The sequence below is a fragment of the Panulirus ornatus genome, chromosome 69 (assembly GCF_036320965.1).
Source record: "Panulirus ornatus isolate Po-2019 chromosome 69, ASM3632096v1, whole genome shotgun sequence".
Classification (NCBI taxonomy): Eukaryota; Metazoa; Arthropoda; class Malacostraca; order Decapoda; family Palinuridae; genus Panulirus; species Panulirus ornatus.
The window spans coordinates 15,252,743-15,276,757 of NC_092292.1; the positions used below are offsets into that span (position 1 = coordinate 15,252,743).

The 24,015-nt window shown below is 36.9% G+C and overlaps 1 protein-coding gene across 9 annotated transcripts in view; it reads left to right on the forward strand.

Annotated features, from left to right (window-relative positions):
* The window catches only part of LOC139747564 (sphingomyelin phosphodiesterase-like), a 77,458-nt gene that overhangs the window by 39,142 nt on the left and 14,301 nt on the right, over positions 1–24,015 (forward strand). For 5 of the 9 annotated variants that reach the window (XM_071659983.1, XM_071659982.1, XM_071659984.1 and 2 more), the window contains 12 exons: positions 8,351–8,441; positions 9,647–9,830; positions 10,833–11,029; positions 13,012–13,145; positions 14,317–14,481; positions 15,232–15,459; positions 16,268–16,440; positions 17,094–17,285; positions 19,116–19,286; positions 19,513–19,705; positions 20,295–20,479; positions 22,835–23,049. In XM_071659983.1, coding sequence (XP_071516084.1) covers positions 8,378–8,441; positions 9,647–9,830; positions 10,833–11,029; positions 13,012–13,145; positions 14,317–14,481; positions 15,232–15,459; positions 16,268–16,440; positions 17,094–17,285; positions 19,116–19,286; positions 19,513–19,705; positions 20,295–20,479; positions 22,835–23,049 — 2,101 coding nt within the window. In that variant the 5' untranslated portion in view covers positions 8,351–8,377. Of the gene's footprint in view, positions 1–6,701; positions 6,819–8,350; positions 8,442–9,646; positions 9,831–10,832; positions 11,030–13,011; positions 13,146–14,316; positions 14,482–15,231; positions 15,460–16,267; positions 16,441–17,093; positions 17,286–19,115; positions 19,287–19,512; positions 19,706–20,294; positions 20,480–22,834; positions 23,050–24,015 lie in introns of those variants that run through there. The other 4 variants (XM_071659987.1, XM_071659980.1, XM_071659986.1 and 1 more) reach the window with 2 other exon arrangements.

Below are 24,015 nucleotides of genomic sequence, written 5' to 3' on the forward strand. Positions count from 1 at the left end.
TTACACTGAATCAACACCCCTGAGTTGCTCGAAGTGCAGAGGCCGAGCCAGCTTCACTTCGTGGGTCCGTGGTTTTGCTTCTCAGAGCATCATGTGACCATGTTTCAGAAGCTCGTAGATTACATTAATCGGCATGTAAGAAGCTCAAAAACTCACCTCACATATAGAGAAAAGATCAAAGAGATTTATCCAGGTTCGAGCTAGATTATAGAGAGTTGAAACGATACCAAGGTTCAGTTTCGAGTTCGATGAGCGAGTTCGAAGGTCCGCCTCCCCATAGCACCACCTGGAAGCGGATACGGAGTCCTGTGGTGCCGCTGTGGGCGGAGGGGTGTGTGACATCGCTTGTGATGAGGTTTCGTCCTGAGGTTCGTACGATGATAGGCGGCGGGGGGGGGTTTGGTTGTGGGGTGGGAAGGGGGTTTAGGAGCGAGTGAGTCAGGGGTTGAGGTATGTGACCTGTGACCTTACGTCACCGGGCGGACGATACTTGAACTCCCCTACTGCTGCCGTCGCTTGACGTAATGTGCGATAACCTTATTTCCACAGTGCCATCTCCCGTTTACCCCCCCCCCCCCCTCTGCAGTCTCCACCCGTTTCACGTGCGACAACCGCTTCGACTCCATTCAACCCGCGTGTCGTCTGTATAACCCCACCTTGTCGCAAGAGGTCACAGGGGTGCGCGTGCACTTAACCCCACCTGGGTGGGGACCCCTTGTCATCTGTTGTTTTCATCAAACCTTCGTCCTGGGACGTGTCCTCTCGTGTATTTACATCCCACATTATTCTCTTCCTCCTTCCTCGCCATTTTGAGTCCTCCTCGTCTCCTTGGCATCCACATCTATCCAAGATACTACCTCATTCTTTTTTCTAACCACCATCACTCTCTCCACACAACATATGGCATCCGCTTTGGTCATCACCCGTTGAATCATGCACAGGTTACCTGGCATTTAATTTCGAGATTGTGATTAATCGAAGGGAAGATAACAGCCTGTCTGTGGAGACCCCCAAGATAACAGCTCCCGACCCTTACAGAGTTCACTGGTGTACCTACCTCTCTCTCGTCTGAGTGAGCGAGACACGAAGGCCCCCTCCTCCTCCTCCTCCTCCTCCTCCTCCTCCTCCCTCTGGTAATCCGTGGCTTTACTCATCCCTATGTAGGTGTTACCGGACTTTGCCCTGCTCTGTGGTTACACCGCGAATGATGCGACACCATCGGCCATGTTCTTTCATCGTCAGTGGATGGAATGACGTATAATCTTTTGTGGAGAAACTTAACGCGCCAAGGAGCCCATCATTCCCCTGCTGCTGATTGTAGCGCAGTCTTGAAGCTGGAGGATCACTCTAAAGGATGCGTATGAGTTAATGTAGTTGAAAACACACACACACACACACACACACACACACACACACACACACATATATATATATATATATATATATATATATATATATATATATATATTTTTTTTTTCTTTTTTTTTTTATACTTTGTCGCTGTCTCCCGCGTTTGCGAGGTAGCGCAAGGAAACAGACGAAAGAAATGGCCCAACCCCCCCCCATACACATGTACATACACACGTCCACACACGCAAATATACATACCTACACAGCTTTCCATGGTTTACCCCAGACGCTTCACATGCCTTGCTTCAATCCACTGACAGCACGTCAACCCCTGTATACCACATGACTCCAATTCACTCTATTTCTTGCCCTCCTTTCACCCTCCTGCATGTTCAGGCCCCGATCACACAAAATCTTTTTCACTCCATCTTTCCACCTCCAATTTGGTCTCCCTCTTCTCCTCGTTCCCTCCACCTCCGACACATATATCCTCTTGGTCAATCTCTCCTCACTCATTCTCTCCATGTGCCCAAACCATTTCAAAACACCCTCTTCTGCTCTCTCAACCACGCTCTTTTTATTTCCACACCTCTCTCTTACCCTTACGTTACTTACTCGATCAAACCACCTCACACCACACATTGTCCTCAAACATCTCATTTCCAGCACATCCATCCTCCTGCGCACATCTCTATCCATAGCCCACGCCTCGCAACCATACAACATTGTTGGAACCACTATTCCCTCAAACATACCCATTTTTGCTTTCCGAGATAATGTTCTCGACTTCCACACATTTTTCAAGGCTCCCAAAATTTTCGCCCCCTCCCCCACCCTATGATCCACTTCCGCTTCCATGGTTCCATCCGCTGACAGATCCACTCCCAGATATCTAAAACACTTCACTTCCTCCAGTTTTTCTCCATTCAAACTCACCTCCCAATTGACTTGACCCTCACCCCTACTGTACCTAATAACCTTGCTCTTATTCACATTTACTCTCAACTTTCTTCTTCCACACACTTTACCAAACTCAGTCACCAGCTTCTGCAGTTTCTCACATGAATCAGCCACCAGCGCTGTATCATCAGCGAACAACAACTGACTCACTTCCCAAGCTCTCTCATCCCCAACAGACTTCATACTTGCCCCTCTTTCCAATATATATATTGGAAAGGATCACAATTTTGCGCGTGATCGAGATATTCCTATGAGTCCACGGGGAAAATGAAACACGAAAAGTTCCCAAGTGCACTTTCGTATAATAATCACATCATCAGGGAGACACAAGAGAGAAATATAACAGTCAGTTGATATACATCGAAGAGACGAAGCTAGGACGCCATTTGGTAAACATGTCATGTTTACCAAATGAGAGCGTAGTAAAGACCGAGTTTAGTTAAAAGGACAGAATGAATGAATTTGAATAGCAGCCGTGGAACGAGCAGAGCAGTTTAAATGGCGGTACAGTTGCAGTGGCGGGATTTAAAAGTTCGCGTTGAATAATGAAGTTTAAATACGTTTTGTAAGCTTGAGTTTGAATGATGAAATTCAAAGGTTATGCTGAGTTTCAGAGGCCTACTTTCAAGATTAACGTTTAAATGGTTGTTTAAAGAATGCTGTTAAATTAAGGAACTTTAAAATGTGTCAGATAAGTGAAGGTGTTGAAATAGGTGTAAGGTGACGGAGTTTAAAAATTCGCGGTTGTTCGACAAATTTAAAAGTTTGAGTTTTAATGATGGACTGCATAAGATTTCGTTTAGATGTCTTATCTTCAAGGTTTGTGTTTAGATAACAGATTTTAAGAATTTGACTTGAAAGTACGCATCTGTAAGGTTTACGTTTGTGTTTTGTCAATGAATGACGAGGTTTAATGGGTGGATTTTAAGTTTGCATTTGCCTGACAATTTAAATGTTCGTGTTTAAATTATTTATTTTAAAAGTTCGTTATCTGTTAAGTTTGCGAAGTGGTGGATGTGTTTAAACACAACTATATCAGGTCGTATTCAATCTTTCCTAACATGAAATCGGCTTTTATAAAGGAGTTGATTTTTTTTATTATTATTCTTTTCAAAATAGCCTATCGGGTAATATGACATTGTTTGACTTGTGTTTCACATATCCCTTCTGTTGCTGCAACGAAAATCTTGAGTGACTGAATTGTTTTAATTTGGCGGGTCACAGCATCCCGCCACCAACATGGCGCCGGTGTTGCCATTCACCTGGGACTTGGATTAGTTTGTGCTATTTCAGTGATAATTTTTCTTAGTTTGGGTAGATAATTGTAGTCATGTTGCCTAGTCTCTCATTTTGTATAGGTAATGTGTCTTTACTGTTTTACGCATACGCACACACCCATTTATCGACCACTCAGGGAGGATGAACACCTGGGTTGGGTGTGTACTTTTGGAAATATGTTTTTAGATGTTGATGTGTATATGTTCCACACTTGATTAGTAGATGAGACAACTGCTTTAGATATCCAGTGGTGTATTGTGGGGGAGGAAGGCTGAGCCAATGGGCTTGATTCCTCCAGCCCCAATTGGGGAGTGGGGTGGAGCTGAGAATGAAAAAATGGACTTGTTCCTTATCGATATTTTTTTATTGTTGTTGTTGTTGCTTTAGATTTATCTCAGGTATCGTAAACGCTGGAGAGATGAGATTGCAAGTGAGAGAGTGTTTATTCTCACTAGAGGAGTGTTTTGGAGTGCTATACTGAGAGACGCATAACACTGATAAGAAAGTCATTCTTTGATAACAGTTATTCCTTGGGATGATGTTAATAACGTAAGTATTTCCATTGAGGAATGAAATGTATCGAAATGACAGATTTCAGTTGTTTTTTATAGTGGGTCGAAAGATATCAAGGAAATGAAGGGAAATGGGCTTAAGTATGGTCGAGTATGGCTCCACTCTGAAGGCCAGTTTTCTATTGAACGAGTCGCTAGGTAAGCTAGGCTTTAAGGTCTGTCGACTACTAGGGTCATTAAAGCCGTCATCGGCAGGTTATATCCGTCAGTCGAAATATCATAAACACCTTCAATTGTTAACCTAATTCTAAGGCCTCTTATATTCCCTCAGTATGCAAAAACAAAGAAAAAAGTTTTAAGTTCCCGGTAAACAAATATAAAAGTTGTAAAGTTCCCGGACTGCTTGCTCGCTCGAAGTTACATCGCAAGTGAAGTCAGGATAAAGTAATCATTTGTTATGTGTCCTTAATTGGACGCCTCTGATTTTGAATGAGTGTCTTTTACAAGAGAAACGCTGTGTGTGTGTGTGTGTGTGTGTCTGTGTCTGTGTGTCTGTGTCATTGTAAAGACGGTTGCCATCGATAGACATCGATTATTCTTTCCAGTTTGAGATATTTTATGTGCCTAACAGCACAGTCTAGTTATTATATTTCACTTTTCGTAATGCCAGCCTGTGCCGTGCAAGGCTTTAGCCTACACATCATTAGCGAGAAGTAATAAGTGTTGCGTTTCACCACCGTTTTTAAATTGGCCCTTGCAGACATCAGCCAATCAACGGAATTTTGAAATAGAAAAATATATAGGTCTTGCTTATTGGCAGTCCATTGTAGGAAACGGAAAAACTTTAAGGGAATGTCGAAAACTTCCTCGCCAGAAGGATTCGTGATAGAATTTTATATAAACGAAGCAGAAAAGCGTGTTTTAAGGGCTTAGTAGCCTAGCATGAGAATATAAACGAAGCAGAAAAGCTTATTTTAAGGGCTTAGTACGAGCATAGCATGAGTATTGCCGCAACGCTATAAATGTCAGACTTGTTCATAAAGGTAGTAAGATATTCAAGTACCAAAGCTCAGCTTATGTCATGGACAATAAGCTGTGTGTAACCTTAAGTTGAATGGTACTTTTCCATTTATTCATACTAATGAGTAGAATCTATGATACTCCTTGCTAGTCGGCATTTTGTCTCATCTCAGTCGACTAAGTGATAAACAATTTTTTTTCCTCAGACTCTTCAGCACTACCAATACTTGAAACCACTGTAAGATAAATATGGTATTTCTTGTCACGTTTGTCAATAACACTCGAGTGAAGCAACATGATTGCATCCTTTAACGATAAAGAAATGGCTTTTTGTCACTACTTCACTCATGTCGTACTCTTAATCTTCTTACAATCTCTCCATTTCAATTAATGTGCGAAGGTCATTTGCATTAACAAGTTGAAGGACATAGAGAAGCACTGAAATACTCCCGTATTGAAAGGACACTTATTTACATAGTGAAAAATCATTGCATTTATTTTTAAATGCTGTTTTTATACTTATGTATAATGAGATTTAGAAGATATATTCTGTTTGATCGAAGTTAATATATAATGAGTTTGAGAATATATATTCTATTGGATCTAAGTTAAAGTACCCTAGATCTTTCATTGATAAATCTTAACCTTAAGTTAGCAAAAGAAATCATTTTATAGAGTTGAGCCCAAACCTCCCATTGACACCAAGAATCTTTTAGTTCTCCCTTTTGATAATAATTTCACTTTGCTTCCCATGTTGCTTAAATCCTTTAATGTAAATGTTGCCTTCAGCAACAATAATACTAAAAAGAATGTCTTAATCAGGAATTCACCAGAAAATTCTCTTGGATGCATCCATAAAGTGCCATGTGGAAATTGTGATAAATTTTATGTTGGGCAGACTGGTAAGGATCTTTCTGTTAGACTTTAGCAACATAGATATAGTATAAGAACGGGACAAGAATTAAATGCCTTGTTTAATCACGTTAAAAAACTATGATCATTGTATTGATTGGAGTAATTCCATCTCAGTTATTAACCCTATTACCACGAGAAATATCATTGAATCTTCTATTATTTAATACACAAAGAATTATAATCTTAACATTAGTGATGGTCTATACAAATTAGATAACTTTTTGTTGATAAAATTTGTAAAGTGATGTTTATGAACGCTCCTTGTATGTCTTGGACAATTGCATGTTTACCAAATGGCGTCCTAGCTTCGTCTCTTCGATGTATATCAACTGACTTATATTTCTCTCTTGTGTCTCCCCTGATGATGTGATTATTACACGAAAGTGCACTTGGGAACTTATCGTGTTTCATTTTCCTTGTGGACTCATAGGATTATATATATATATATATATATATATATATATATATATATATATATATATATATATATATATATATATATATAATTGCAGCTGTTACATTTTGTTTCATATCCTGTTTGACACATACTTCCGCCGTTGTCTTCGATTTATTCATCGCAGTGTTCTGTATATGAAAACTTGCGACACAGATAGCAAGGTTGTATTTTTTCTTTGGTGAGTCCTATTTTTCTTATCGTTCTCACAGTCACCCTCGGTGTATTAATCAGGTACTATTGCTCACGTGATGCCCGATAACCTTCATAGCATGTGCTTAAAAACGGTGCACACACTTCCTGATGCTCAGACGACCGGCTCCATGGAGGTAAGGTGTAGCGTCGGTGATATATATATATATATATATATATATATATATATATATATATATATATATATATATATATATGTTCGTGTGTGTGTGTGTGTGTGTGATCAGTGATTGTTAAAATTCCATTTTAAGGACGTGTTAGAACGTAATTCTTCATATGGTTTTTAGGAATCTGTAAGTATATATGACGTTGAAACAGTTCGGAATAAGTTGAGATAGCTTCTACTGCCTAAGCTTACGGTACATTTCCATTTATTCAGAACAGTCCAGACCATCCGGAAGACTTTAGTAAATTCGAGAGAAAAAAAAATGAAAAAGTAAGAACGAGTTTCGTAAATAATTTGTGTTGAGTTCACATGGTCTACAATGATTTCATCTTTCTCGCATCATAATGATGACACATCAGTATTTCAAAAGAATGGCATAAACGAATTCCTATGCTGTATGAAAGTATATCAAGTACATATACTTTACTGTTTAATCAGGCATAAGATAGTATAACTATATTTTTTAGAGATTATTGATAGGGTGTAATTTAACTCGCCTTTGAATCTTACGAAAACCTTGGCTTTTTAAGGCTTACGAAAAATAGATATTTATTTGCTTTGTTACATAGATATACAAGATATAATAATTGCTCTAAAATTGAAATGAAATAAAAGTGCTTTTGACAAAGGTCTACGATAGATGCCTTTGTCCACACACGCAAAATATACATAACTATACATCTCAGTGTATACATATATATACACACACAGACATATACATATATACACATGTACATAATTCATACTGTTTGCCTTTATTTATTCCCATCGCCACCATGCCCGTTTATGGGGTTCCTGCTGGCTTCAAGCCTACCTTCCATGCTTGACATATTTGAAGTTTTCTTCTTTTTTTCAACTTTTTTCAGTGAAAATCTCGATAGATTTTTCACTAAAAGTGTACGCATTTGTTTGCCTGCCCTGATACCACCAGTCTGCTATACTCTGTTGTACAAGTACCTTGTGTCTGTTACATTTGCCTCTTCGTTTGTATATATATATATATATATATATATATATATATATATATATATATATATATATATATATAAAATCAGTGACCTATTTGTAATTACTTATTTGTTACAGTGTACGGGGAGAGAACTTTAACATTTGTGGGGCCATATCTCCTGAACAATCTCTTTTATCATACTTCGTGAATTCTTTGTATTGGTAAGGAATGCTAGGTGTTAATTACAGAATGCAGTCAGCATAGAAATAATTCAACACATTATACAGCAAAACAATGTTTAATGGATGTGTCCCCACGAATGTAAAATCCAACCCATTTCATACAAGCAGGTGCATGTGTATGTGTGTGTTTTTGTGTGCATATAACACACTGAGAAAACAAACTGAAATTAGACGTTGTCTGGTACAACATACAAGTGGCTCCGTCACTGTAGACGTCAGTCACCATACATTATTTTGGCCATTGTACTGAAAGATGTTCATCCTCTACTGAAATATGTATATCCTTTGCAGGTAGCGGGGTTCAGGCGTGGCAATACTATGGTCTCCTCGCTATGCGGCGTTTTCCCCCTCCTCCTCCTCCTGCTGCCTCCACTGGCCTCAGGTACGTACGTCTCGACTCTGCCCCCCTACTTGTGGACCAACCTCATACCTCTGGGTAGGCATGTATTCAAGGGAACAGGTGAGAGACTTCGGGATGCGTAAGGTCGGTGTTAAAGTGAGCCCCCAGAATAGTTGAATGCTTGTTCAAAGCACTTCCACTCCTGTAGGAAACTTGCTTTTTCTTAATAGCTTCCCGAGAAGTTATATGACTAGTCTCATATTAACATTTGTATGGCTGTGGTAAAGGAGAAAAAATGTGGATACATGGAAAAGGAAAATCTAGTAGATTATTCATCTTTGTTGCAGTGTGGAGATTTAAATTTAGCGCGTCGCTCGGCTTATCACATGCTTGATGTGTTTACCATAACGTCCTTGTACCTTCTCAGCCATCACCCACCCAGTGGATGACTCATGCATTAAGAATTTTTCCCACTGCTGGTAGTTCAGCATCTGCTGAGTCATTATGACTAATTATCACCGTAAAGACTATTTCTGATTACCTATGATTAAATTTAGCGCGTCGCTCGGCTCATCACATGCTTGATGTGTTTACCGTAACATCCTTGTACATTCTCAGCCATCACCCACTCAGTGGATGACACATGCATAAAGAATTTTTCCCAGTGCCGGTAGTTCAGCATCTGCTGAGTCATTATGACTAATTATCACCGTAAAGACTATTGCTGATTACCTATAATTATTACCGTAAAGACTATTACCGATTATCTTTTAATTGATATATGGTGTACACCCCCTTTGTGTTAAACTGATAACTGAAACTAGGAATCCTTCCCGGTGTTGATTTGTCTTTCTCGTGACACATGCCGATGAAGCGCGCCTTTCAGTTTAAAAGATTGCTGGAAAAGACAAACTGGACAAATACGTACGGTAGTGGTCCGCACAGTGAATGACATTGTGTTGCATGGGCCAATGTCACTTATTGCTTTTATTCCAGAGTTAATTACAAATTCTTATGACTTAAGGCATTTCTTTGCATCGATAAAGCACACATTGGAATTTTAATTAAGGTAGGAAATAGCAGTCCATTGTACGATAAGGTATATCAATATGGCTAGATTTCTGTGAAGTTAATCACCATCTTTTTGTGTAATAAAGTGTAGCCTCTCCCAGCAGCAACAGCTGAGTGACACATGGTCTTCCTTAAATCCATCTCTTCTAAACTCTTCCTTTGTCTTTGGCGCACAGGTAGCCCTCTACATCCCACCCTGATCCACGATGCTGCCCACGACCCGTTGGACCCATTACTTGCCTACATGGAGGCAGAGGGTTCCCTCAATAGTGTGGATGTTGAGGGTGGCTCTCATGAGATGTTGCCAGTGCCCTACACACAGCAGGAAAAAGAAAAGGTGGAGAAATTTCATCCCTCCAGGTCAGTTAAACTTGAGGCTAGCTTTTTACTAAGGTTGGATTTGAAAGGAAAGTAGAGATGTAATAATAGTCAAGCAGTGACTGGTGACACCAAAACATAGACAGACTGATAGACAGACACTATATACACTCAAGGCTGTCACCAGTACACCTACATATCAACTCACTCACAAGCACTAGAGAATAGACCCCCATGAACACAATATACAGATTCTTACCTATACTGTACAATTAGGTAATTACACACACACACACACCATGTCTTCCCATTTCATACACACACACAAATGATAAATGTAATGACACACACTTGACATTGTGCAGTTCTCTGATAATTATAATTGGAGGAACCTGTCAATTACAGGGAACATAAAGTGATCTGAGGGAAGAACATTTAGGGAAGATGTGAGAAAATGTTTCTATTATTATGTAGTAGCAAACTTTTGTAACAATTCAAGTGTAGAGGAGAAAAATGCAATTAGTTGGAACATTAACATTTCTTAAAGACACTTACCTACACAGACTCAAAAATATACAGAGAAACAAACACTTGAATACACTGACATCAGCATATTTAAAGAGACACATCGAAAGCATGACAGGAGAGGAAGAAAAAGAGAGTGAATGATTTGAAGTATCAATAGACAGGCTGGGAGAACCTTAAGTACCAATAAACATAGAGGTGAATACATAGGTACATTAGATAGATGATTATGTAGAGGGTGATCAAGAGGTACAGACAAAAAGAGTAATAATTGCACTGACACACTACAGAAGCACATGAACAGACAGACTTACAAGAATATTGACAACTATACTGAGACAGAGGTATAAACTAAATGTGAAATAATAGAGAAAATATTAATAATAGGACTTCACTGTTTATACATGAAATAATCAGAATTATCATATGTGGTTATGATAAGAGAATCCAGTTGCCCATGCCATCTGTTACCATAAAGTGAGAAATCATTTTCCTCTGGATTTTCTGGCTCTCTTCCAGGTTGAATTACACAGCCTTACGTTTAGAGCTTGATGAGGAACTGGATCGCATGCACAAACGTGCAGGACGCTTCCTTGGGGAGAACCGCTTACCAAAGTTTCTCTCCAGCCTGGGCAAGTTTCTGGACTTTGAGTTGATAGTCAAAGAGATTGAAACATCCATCATGTCCTCGATGTCTTGCAATGCCTGTAAAGCTGGTAAGTGTGTCAACTTTATCTAGCATTCACAAAAATACCACTAACTTATCTGTAGATAGTGAGAGTGGGACTTAGAAATCCTCCCCTCTTGTATTACTTTCCAAAAGAAGAAAGTGAGCTCATCTGTTTTTAATTGCTGCCATGCACACAAAGAAAATGGCATACATTTACAAAAAGTTCTGAAAGATAATGTGAGGTGACTCATTCAGTAGCACTAATGTTGGCCTTTGAAAGAGTGCCAAACTTTCTTGCTATTTACGATTTTATTTATGATACTCATTCAGAGGAAGATGCTGATGAAATGATTGGAGATTGGATGCAGCGCAAACATTTTCTGTGTAGAAGTGGTGTGAATGTAGACATATGTCTCACTTGATATACTGTTTTGTGTGCAGAGTAAGAATTAAAGCAGCACCTGGCTGCTGCTTCCCACAGTTTCTGTGTGGAGACTGGCCACTTGAGAATTGACAGATATGATACCCACTTCCTTTGAACATCTAAGTTGTGGTACTCTCTTTCTCCTGACTTTTTTTTTTTCATTCCTCCTTTAAGAGTAAAGTCTGCAAACACCTGCAGAGCATTTGTTAACTTCTACTCTCTTTTTTCTTGTTTTATTTCTTTCACCTGAGATAGCCTTTGACCTGGACAGGGTTTGCGTGTGCCATGTTGTTCGCTGGGTATGGGTTGAGGATCTGTGTAAGTGATTTTAGAGGCTGTATTTACTTCAGTATATCCCTTGGAATTGGAAGTAGATTAATGATACTAAATGATAAGGCCATTTGCTTGCTTTAATAATTCATGTATGTTATATATCATTCAGAAAGTAAACTTTACAGATCTTCCCCTTTTGTTACTAAATATTTATTCTCTTCTCTCTTCTTTCTAGTCTTCTCAGCCATATTCCCTGCCATTTGCTTCCATTAATTCTCATAACCTGTTTTTTCTTGTATTACCCTTTCCTTCCAACATTGGATGGTTTCTTGTTTCAGTTCAAATATTATCACCAATGTGTATCTGTCATTACTAGTTTGATCACATTGATAATATTTAGTTGTACCTAGGTACTGCTTTACTCTTGGATATTATCATCATTCATTGATGAACTTCTCAAAAAATTATTTTATAGCTATTCATTGTCAGTGTTTTGTACTTCTTGTACTTTGTTAATATCAAGGCTTGATTCCCAAGTAACCTTCTTAAGTTATTCTGTGATTTCTGATTAGAAAATGGTAAGAGTTACAACTAGATTTAGAAATGATTCATCTTAGTTTTTGGAGTTTATCGTGGAAGACTGACAACTCTTGGAAGTTAAGGTGGGATATTAACTTATCAACATTAAACCATAACTCATATGTAGTAATAGTAATAGCTTACCAGAGCATTGACATAAATAATGCTCATACCAAAAGCCAGAGAGAGTAAAGAAAGAAGCATTTTGAGTTATACACTTGTAGCATGTTGAAAATTTTCCAAAGGAGAGATAAACACAGTTTTCAGAAGTTGGTTTTGGGACCATGAAGGGTTGGGCTAAGATTCTAAGAGAGGAGGAAAGTGAAGGACCTCCCTATCAAAAGGATTTATAATTCTGACTGAAAATTCAGTCCAGATTAAATGCAGAGAAAAAGCCAGAGCTGTTTTATGTTGTACCAAGAAACCGCCTTTAAGTGCATATTCCATTTAAGGATGTGAGCTGAATGATTATTACTGATGTATATGGATCATTTAACCATTATGATATCTGCTGAGAAATGCAAAATCTTGCTAACAGTCATATTCTCTATTGTAGTTATGGAAGGTGTGTACAGTTTGGACAGGACTGATATTTAATTGCATGATTTTTCAGTGAATGAGATTTTCTCAATGTAAGTACTAAATCTACAGGATGCAGAGATGTGATTACCATATAACATTATTACTTACTTGAAAACATCATCTATATGTATATTGTGCAAACAATGAATGGTGTGATCTCATTTCTTAAGGTGTGGGACTCCTGCAGCATTATGTTCAAAATGGAAAGACAAAGGACGATATCGTCAGGGCAGCTTCCAAGCTGTGCATGTCTTTCAAGATTGAGACTCCCCGAGTGTGCTTTGGTATCATTCGTCTCATGGCAGTAAGTCTTAAAGATTTTACATATTTAACAGTTTTCTGCTGCATGAATAGAGGTTTAGTCACTTCAAGACGTATTTTATGCCTTTACAGCAAGTGTTGCACAAAGAATCTTTAAATACTCATGCTTCGACACATCTGAACAAACTTATTTGCTCATGCCATCATGCACCCTTGATCCCAGATTTGCCTCTCACCATCGTTATGCGGATTAATGTCAAATTTTTTGTGTCCCTTGATATCATGCAGTAAATGTATATCGAGTATTTAAGATTGAAATCTCAATTTGCAGCAGGTTGATTTTTTTTTATTTGTAAGTTTTGCAAACCTGCCTAGCAATTATTGCAAGTGTCCATATGTTATATGGTAATTTTTGGAACTGATTTGTTTTCAAGTAGAAAAGTCACTGAAGCAAGTAAACTATTTTATTTCTGCAAATGCATTTGTACACAGAATGGCAGCATGGTGCTGACTTTAGGCATCTCGGTAAGATTTTGAAGTTTGCTTTTATATCAAAAATATTTTCTGTAGGATAATAGATAGTATATAACAAGATAACAGTTTATGACTTCATAGCCAATGCTTTATCGGAAAATGTTCTGATACAGTTACCACAGCATATTTCTCTTGTTTTTTTCTCATTCTCATATGTTATTCTTTTATACCAAAAGAGAGAAATTGTTTTTCCATTTGAAAAATACCTAATTTTCAGTAGCATCAGGAAGTTTATGTGCTTCCTTCATTAATGAAGAGGTTGAATACTTTGAAACAGTGCTTAAATGAGCCCTATTCTTGTTAAAGAGCTTTATCCTTGACTATGAAAAGCGCAGCCATCATATGTCTTATATGATGAAAGTAATAAATGCAGAACTACCATATATTGCAGTGAATAAAATTTACTTTTATCTTTTTTGATATTTCTGGCTTGTTCTTTTGGACTTCTTGTGATTCGTTTTATTTGGCAATGATAGACCACTAAACTTACATTTATTAATACTTTCCATGTTTTCTGTTGACCTAAATGAAATTGAGATTAGAGTGCGCATGCACAAGTATCATTGGCTGGTCCTGTCCTGATACATATAAACTCTTTAAGAGTAGAAAGTTTTTCATTTGCAACATGAGATATTGCAATGATTTTGGAATGTTATTAAGGAAAATGTATTGTATTTCAGGATGAAGTGGTTTATGTAGTACAAAATTTGGTAATGAGCCCTGATGAAATATGTGGATTCGTCATCGGTGATATTTGTGGCACCCCTTACAACCCTTACCATGACTGGCGAGTTGCCTTCCCACCAGTACCAAAGCCTCCAATTTCAATACCTGAAGCACCTCCAGTAAGTGTGAGTGAAAGTGTATGTAAGGGAGGTATGTAAAGATAGAGATAAGTGGAGACCACCACCTTGACTGGTGTCCCAGGTTGGAACATATTTTAGAAATATAGGTAGATAGATAGATAGATGGAAATTGAAAGAGATGATGCATGGTTTCGATGTATTTAGAAAGAATATAGGTAATAACTACAGTTCGCCATACTGTGTTGGCTACTATAAAGAAGTATGATTTATTTAAACAATTGTTAATGGTATTAAAAGGATAGAATATTTGAGTATCAGGAAAAAACTTAAAAGGTGTAAAGCATGAAGGGAAAACCTGATTATGGAATAATATGAGAAATAAATTTCATTAAAGTAGATATATTTATTATTATCATTATACTTGATCGCCGTTTCCCGCATCAGTGAGGTGGCGCCAGAAAACAGAGGTAGAATGACCCGTCCACTTATATACATACATATATACATAAACTCCCATACGTGTACACATACATATCAACATATACACAGACATATACATATATATGCACTTGTACATATTCATCCTTGCTTGCTCTCATCCATTCCTGGTGTATGTTGACAGGTATATGTATATGTAATTGTATGTGCATGTATATATATGTTTGTATGAGTGGATGGATCTTTCTTCGTCTGTTTCCTGGTTCTACTTCGCTGACACAGGAAATGGTAATCAGTGTAGTAGATAGATAAATGAATATACACCCAATGTATTTTTTTGTTTTTCTTTAGGAGGGAATGCCAACTCTTAAAGTTCTTCATCTTTCGGATACACACTTTGATCCTGAATACAGAGAAGGGTCTAATGCAGACTGTGATGAGCCATTATGTTGCCGGGCAACTTCTGGTCCTGTCAGGTCACCAGACAAGAGAGCAGGATTTTGGGGAGATTATCGAAAGTGTGACACTCCTCAGAGAACCATTGACAGCATGCTGGAAAATATTGCATATCTACATCCTGTAAGTATTCAGGTGGTGTGCAGAGTACAAGCTTTTCAATAGACTGGTTACTGTATGACAAGTGAGTGCCTTTTATATGATAGGTCAGTTGTCATAGAACTCAGATTGAATGCATTATGAATATCATTGAATACTTAGGAAAAGAACTTTCTTAGTGCACAGATGTTTATACATTTTTCCCAAGTAGCATGCTCAGAATAATTTGCACAATTTTGAAAAAGGGAAACCTGTTTTGATATATAGATTGTCTCCATTTTTCCAATCACTTAGGTATCTAAGCTCCTATATACAACCACTGTAGATAGAGGAGCTGTTTTTCAAATATCAGTATGAGGGTAGTTCCAGCTTTAAGTGGGAAGTTTGCTAATTATCCTTATGTACATATTGATTTATTGCAACTATTACAACTTTAAAAACTTGAAATGAAAAAGTAAAGATTGTGTTAAGTGCTTAGAACAACATAAAATTAGGAGGCTATTATTTAAGAAAGAAAATTCAAAATCTCTGCACAATTTAAGTGTGAAATTTAAATCGCATGTAATGTGCGATTTCTCCAAACACAGTTTAATGTGTCATTACTTAATGTAATATCAGTTACACAATGTCTGTAAACATGTCAGATAGTTTTGTAACAATGCTGAAGTTAAACTCTTGGATTCTAATTTACTTAGAGTCGGCTGAGACATGTAGAAACTAAAGTATACATTTCATAATTTCTGTGAATGCTTTACTTATTTATGATTTGGTTTGGATGAAATAAGCAGAATCTCATATATTTTATGATTAACATTGGTATTCTTTCTACCAGGACATTGACTATATCATCTGGACAGGTGATCTTCCTCCACATGACATCTGGAATCAAACTAGAGAGAACAATTTAAGCATTTTGAAATCTACTGTTCGTCAGCTCTTAGATTACTTCCCATATACACCAATTTTTCCAGCCTTAGGAAATCATGAGGCTGCTCCTGTAAATAGGTAAGATGAAAAAGGCTGGCTTTTAAGCTGAAATTGATACCCTTAGGAGGACACGCAATATGACACACCTTGAAAATGAACATTTATCTAAGTTTTGGGAAGAGACTCTAAAGTAGCAGTCTGTTCGCAGATATAATGTCATTAAATGAAAAAAAAAATTTTCTTTAAAGGCAATGAGGCTAGCATTTTATGCTTTGCTCTACCTCTGTATGGGCAGGCAACATTCCATATGAAATTTTCTGTTACGTGTCTGATGTATTGGAATGACCTTATGCACAGCTCATAGGGCATACACTCATTAATCTTGTCTAGCCTTTGGATTAACTCTCACATCCTCGATTGTGAGTGTAGGGTGCAACTACTTAACTATTAACTATCATGTGTCTGTAAATACCTATTTGTAAAGTATGGGGAGGGAGGTTTACAGACATAAAGCCCCATCTCTGGAATGGGTGTTTATGTCTTTATGCCTCAAAGACATTCCAAAATTTTTGTATCTTGTAGTTTTCTACCCTTGAATATGTTGTAGGCAGGGATATTTTTTTTATTAGCAACTATAATTAGGTTTACTAAAAACCAAGAGTACACTGTTTTAAGATGAAATTTTCTTTTACATTGCCTGTAATTGCCTGTATTTTTTTCCTGCAACACAGTTTTCCTCCACCATTCGTTGTTGGAGATTATGGTGTCAGCTGGTTGTATGATGAACTGGATCAGCAGTGGCAACATTGGCTGCCACAAGATTCCTCCCATTCAGTGAGAAAAGGCGCTTTCTACTCTGTCCTGGTTCGACCTGGTTTCAGGATAATTTCTCTCAACATGAATTACTGTAATAATAAGAACTGGTAAGCAGCAGTACAAACGATTGGTATGATTAATACCAATATAGTAGGTTTTAGTACCATAGTGATAGAGATCACTGAGCAAAAATCTAGTATGAAATGCATTGCTTCTTCCTGAATGGAATATCAGCTAAGTTTTTGGATTTTGTTGATTGAAGGTATGCTGAAACTTCATCAGCATTTCACTTATTAACCAAGTTTGTGCAATCAAATGGTGAATACATGCAACAGCTCTCAAAATGTATGCCACAAAATTACTTATCTGTATGTGTTATATACCCCAGCCTAAGCTCAGTGCTCATTTATTAATCAACCCCAAGGGGAGTTTGAATAATTGGGTTGGCTGCAGACTGACTGACACTGCCAGGATTTTAACTTAGGAAGGTCCATGTGTGATTATTATAAGATCAAAAACTGTCACAAATTAGTAATTATCATAAACATTTATTTGCAACGAAATGCTAGCTATTTGTACCTTGGAAGAGCTCACCCGTCACTCACAAAAGTGTTGATAATTATACTAAATATACAAGAGTTCATCTGCAGGATTTCTTCACACCTGGGCTGAACTGGCTGCAAAATCTGGATTTAGAATGAATCAAAGCCCAAATGTTGACCACACAGCCCTTGTAAAGAAAACTTATACAAAATTGGGGAAGTTTGTATTTCATTTGGTAGTCACTGTTGATTGTGAAATTCTTTCATTAGCTTGTCTTTTAAGGTCTGTTTCTCATGGACAAACTACTGAAGTTGAAATCAGTTGTCAGATCTGTTGACTTATTTGCTAGATTCTTGAGTTCTTATCCCATATAAAAGAAAAGATGAAAAAAAATAATTTGGATGCAGAATTTGTGAACAATATGTAAGATTCTAAATGAAACGATGCAGCTTACATATTACTTATATCAACCTTCCATGGCCCAATTCCTCTAAAATGCCAGTAATTGATTGTACATGCAGTGTTCTTGGTCATTACCCTGTTAATAACTGTAGGCTTCAGTTGTCTATTGTATTATTCACTCATTATCTGCAGTGTGTGCATAGACATCTAAGAGAGTTTTGTTATGTATTTTTTTGGTGTTTCATTATGTTAGCTATTGCATACTTTTATCTTGTCAAAGTTTGATAGAATGAATTTATCAGCAAAATGGCTCATGATTGAATTTAGGATGTTTATACTAACCTGAGTGGTAGTTTGTTTTCATTCAAAAGGTATGATAACAGTATTAGGCACCAAAAACTCAGTTTTGAGCTATACTGGTTAGATAGAATCCTCCATTCAGTAACATGTTTCTTTGGCTGTGCAGAGTTTAACTTACAAATTGTAACTTACTTGTTGCAGAAAGTCAGGTGCCTCTTCGATAAGATTTTCACCTTTTTACACTTCATTTATGTGGGGGCTTACTGTTAAAGCAGTTAAGCAGTGGCTGTGTTTGGTTTTCTCTTTGTTCAAATGATTAATTGTAGAAGAAATTCATCATTTCTGTCCTGAGCATATAATTTGTGACTTTCATGCCATGATTACTTAAACTGTAGAGGCAAACCTTGAAGGTACACGAAAAGGAAATTACCAAAAAGTCTGTGTTCCAGTGTTCATTAAATATGAAGCTGCACAAACCTTGACCAAGCTTTTTGTGACAGTTGGGAACCTTATGAGTAAGAACTCCTGTTCAAGTAAAGTAGTTATTCTGAATTCTTCCTCAAATGTATTTTCAGTTCAGGAAAGACGAGAGTACTCTTCATGCTAATTTTAATATATTGTTTCGGGTATGTTAGATAGAGCAGTTTTTTTGGTACATGGTTCACACTAGAGTATGAAATTATTTTTCATAGGTGGTTACTTGTGAACTCAACTGACCCAGCCCAAGAACTTCAGTGGTTCATTTATGAGCTGCAAGGGGCAGAAGACAGAGGGGAGAAGGTTCATGTATTAGGCCACATACCCCCTGGCCATCATGATTGTCTCAAGGTCTGGAGTCATAATTACTACACCATTATCAATAGGTAAGTTCAATTCATGGTGTCGCTAGCTCCAAATTATATATTTTTTACATATAAGATACCATCATGAGTCAAGTCTATGGTACTTAAGGCTGCTTAACACACTCCAGACTATCCGTTCACAGCTATTTGTGAACTGACTCAGTAACATTGTATTTGATTGCAGCAAGATTTGGAATGTACAGTTTAGGGATAAGCTTGACTATGTTTCCTCTAATTACTCATACAGGTATGAGTCCACCATCACTGCTCAATTCTTTGGACACACCCATTTTGATGAATTTGAGCTCTTTTATGATGAGTTTCTTCGTCATCGTGTGACAAATATTGCATACATTGGACCATCTGTAACAGCCTACTATAAACTTAATCCTGGCTACAGAATATACACCATTGAAGGAGACTATGTAGGATCCCGAAAGGTTAGAAATTTAGTGTTCTTTCTAAAATCAGATTTAGAGTATTTCAGTATAGGTTATTTCCAAAAGTTATGTTCTTTTTTTCAAGATATTATCTGAATAGTTGTGCATATTTACCAGAAGTATTTCCTCATCATCTAAGTTAGATATATTAAAGACTGTATGGTGATTCTGAGTGTGCATACTTCCCTATCTGTACATTACAGGGAGAAAGTGTGATACACACAGGGCCTTGTCTCTTTAACTTTCATTATCATGATATAACTTTTTAAACTTTTGTGTACAGTGAGCATTCACTCCAAAGGAGGCCACTATTTTACTGTTACTGGAATTAGTGCGGCCTCGAAGCTGTAAGAACTGCTACAGAGAGAGGGGTCTTTGGAGTGTGTAATAATATCAGTGTTGTGTGTTTTAATGTAACTAACTTAATATGAAGGTCAAAAATGTAGTAATAATTAATCAAGATCCTGTTTGTATACTTATATTTTTAGAATCATGTTATTAGTTTATTACATTTTAGTATGCTTCATAGCGAAGTTAGATTTAACAAATTGTAAGGATTGTATCAATTTTTCTAACCTTTTTTCCCCAGATGGTGTTAGACCATGAGACTTGGGTTATGAACCTGGATGAAGCTAACAGAGAAGGGATCCCAAGATGGTACCAACTATATTCAGCTAAGAGAGCTTATGGCATGAGAAATTTACTTCCTAAAGAGTGGGATCAGTTAATTTTGAAGATGACATTAGATGATAATCTTTTTAAAAAATATCTCAGGTAAAGAGCACCACATCTTTCTATTTAAGCTTGATGTGAGATTTTCATATATGCCTATTCTTATCTGATCATTTTTGTATTTGATTGTCGTTTCTGCTCTAGCAAGGTAACATGAGAAAGAAGTTAACAGTGGCCTTATTTGCAGACTTGCTTTACCTAGTTATCATGTGCAATGTAACAAAACAAGTGATTATCATCTACAGCTAAGCCCCATGGGTTAACTTCATGATTTACCTTGATCGCTTCATATTCCAAGGTCCACGATCCAGTTAATTTTTTCTAGTGCACACCACTTGCCTTCATAAATGTTTAGGCCCTGATGCCCTAAAGGCCTCCTTCGCTCCATCCTTCCATCTCCTTTGAAGTCTCTTCCACCCCCTTGCTTCCTTATACACAGATTCTTTTAAAAACTTTTTCTTCCTTTATCCCTTTTTTTATGTCCAAATCATGTGAAATTACGCTTACTATTACATCTCTCTTTTCCAGTCATTCCTTACATGATCAACCTGCCTTACATCACTTATCATTCTTTAGCATTTCATTTCCAACACATTCACTTTTTTTTTTTTTCAAAGCCCAAGACTTGATACAACATTATCAAAACTATTATACCTTCAAAAATACCCTTCTTTGCCTATTTAGACACTGAACTTTCTTATACATGCTCTTTGATACACCCATAACCATATTTCCTTCTTCCACCCTGTGATTTACTTCAGCCCCCAAGCTCCATCCACTGCCATATCCACTCCCAGGTTTCATAAGTACTCTTCTTCCAGCTAGACCCTCCACATTCGAACTCACACTTAAATCATTTTGTAATAGCCCGCTGCTACACAGTACATTACTTTTGTGAACCTAAACTTTCAACTCCCTCTTTTCAAACACTCCCAAATTCCAAAACTAGTTTCTGGAGTTTTCCTGTGGTGTCTGCCACCACTTCTTATTCAAACATCAACCGGCTCACCTCCCAGTTCCCCACCACTTACTTCCAACTGAGTAAGAAAGAAAGAGTTCATCCTCAAAACAGATTGCCTTGATTTGAACAACTTTTCATCATTAATTTTCATTTTTCAAGCTTTCTTAAAAGTGTGTCAACTAGGTAACAATCCACCAACATCTTGAATTGCCTGTCTGAAAGTTAGACATTCATGAAATTACATCACACCTCTTGGGAGTTCTCAACAGAAAAATACTGTGTATGGTAATGCATTATGAAAAGGGAGTTGTCAGACACTGTTTACTTGAAGTTACAACTTTTCTTAGTGAAAAGTCACCTTTGACAACGCTCTTGTACTGGGAATGCATGCCCCTCAAACAATTTGTCAGACACCACTTACTTCAGGTTACACCTTTCCTTAGTGATGAAAAGTCACCTTTGACAATGTTGTATTACTGGGAATGCATACTTTTTAAACAACTTACTCCAAAGGAATTCACATTTCCCTGCTACTGGAAGCAGTACCTCCTTGGGCTGCAGGAGCCTTTGGGGAGAGATCTTAGATAACACCAGGATTTTCTTAGAAATTGGTCCAGGTTGCAATTATGTATAAATGAATGTCGGTAATTCTGAAAAAAAATCTTTGTTTTTAATTCAAGGCATATTTATTGATATAATTTCATAATTTTATATCTTTTAAACCAGTGTAGAAGAAGAGACATCACTAATTAATGAATGGAGTATTTGCTCTTGATCTTATGACTTGTATTATTCAGGATAGGAATTGGCTTAGTTGGTTTATATCTAGAGCTTTGAGACTTGTAGTCACATCAGTTCTTCATACATCTATATAGGTCAGGTTTATCACTATATGAAAATCAAGATCACACTAACAAATTAATTCTTAACAAACATTGTATTACAACAGAGAAAGGTCTCTTTATCAAAACTTCCTTTAACCATAGTAAATTTCTAGGTTACAACACAGTAAATCTTTTGAGATTTTGCAAGAGATTCCCAAGTATTATTTCATATTTTACTAGGAAGTCAAAATCCTGCTATCTATCTATCTGTTTCTCTGACACTTGTTCCAATTGGAACTCCCTCAAAGGGGTGGCCATGGCAAGTCTCCATTACTGAAGAACTCCATTGCCGCTTTTTAGCCTTTAATGTCTCACCCCTAACAGGCCACTGGCAGATGTCATGTATAGCGCAGTGTTTGCAGAGGCTCCTACCTAATGTTCCTAATGACTACTTCTATCTAATGCTCCTACCTACTACTTCTATCTAATGCACCTACCTACTACTTCTATCTAATGCTCCTACCTACTACGTCAGCCTGATGTTTCTACCTAATGCTCCTGCCTAAATGATCCTACTTGATTCTAAAACCAAAATTTTATATTACTTCTCAGATTTTATTGGAAGAACTCAGTTGCACAAGAAGATTGTGATCCTGAGTGCAAAAAACGCATGTTGTGCGATTTAAAATCGGGACGGTCAAATGATCGGAAGAATACTTGTGCAGAGATAAATAAACAAATGGAGATCCAGGAGCGGAGTGATTGGACAAATTGGATCTTCTCAGGCCTGACCATTACGTATGACTGGATTACCAATATTTTTAATGGTATTTAGCATGCATGTGTGCTTTTTGCATGACAAGGACAGGGTAATTTTGCATGCTAATTTATTCATATTTATTCATTCTTTTAGATGATAGAGAGTAATATAAAAACTTAGGTTAATAATTTTATTGATAAATCATATGTTTGGTGTTTTTTGACAACTAGCTCATAATATTGGGAAATTTTCTATAGTATTTTATTTTTATATAATTTTACATGTAGACTCTTGTACTTGCTCGCAGAACAACTTATAGATAAATTTTAGTGACATGTTTACTTATTTATTAAATGTGAAGTGACTGTCTTCCAAATGGAAAATTACTGTAACTTTACTTTTTTAGAAATTGCTTCAGTTACATTTTTTAATGTATAAATGACAACTTATTTGTTAACTGACTTTAGAGATATCAGCAATTGAAACCTGAATAATTGTGTTGATGGAAAAAATTTTACCATGCAAAGCTTAATTACCTATTCAGTAAATAAGTCCTTTTATGATATGTTCAAGCATTCTTTCACATAGCTTCAACAGTAATTTATGTTTTATCTAACAAAATATTTAGTACCTATGAGAGTGCTTTAACAGCAAACCTTATTTCTACTGCTTTTTTTGTCTTCAGTAATGTTACAGTATGCGTTATATTGTATTTGGTGAATTTTTTTGACAACACAATGTCTTAAACATATTTGTATGTAAATATTTTACTTTAATAAGATTACACTAAGTTTTCATATGAAGCATAGATTTTTAAGTAATTTTACATAGTTTTCCTAATTGTTATTCCGACTGAAAATACTTATAGTTGATACAATTTTAGATTTTAGATTTCTCCAGTGGAGATCATATAGTGATACAGCTGAGGGTTGTGATGATACTAGGCGTTTAATGTTAATATTAACTCCCACTCAGGTGACCTGATTAAAGAAGTTCCAACCATTGTTACATTATACTTTCATTTTTATACTTT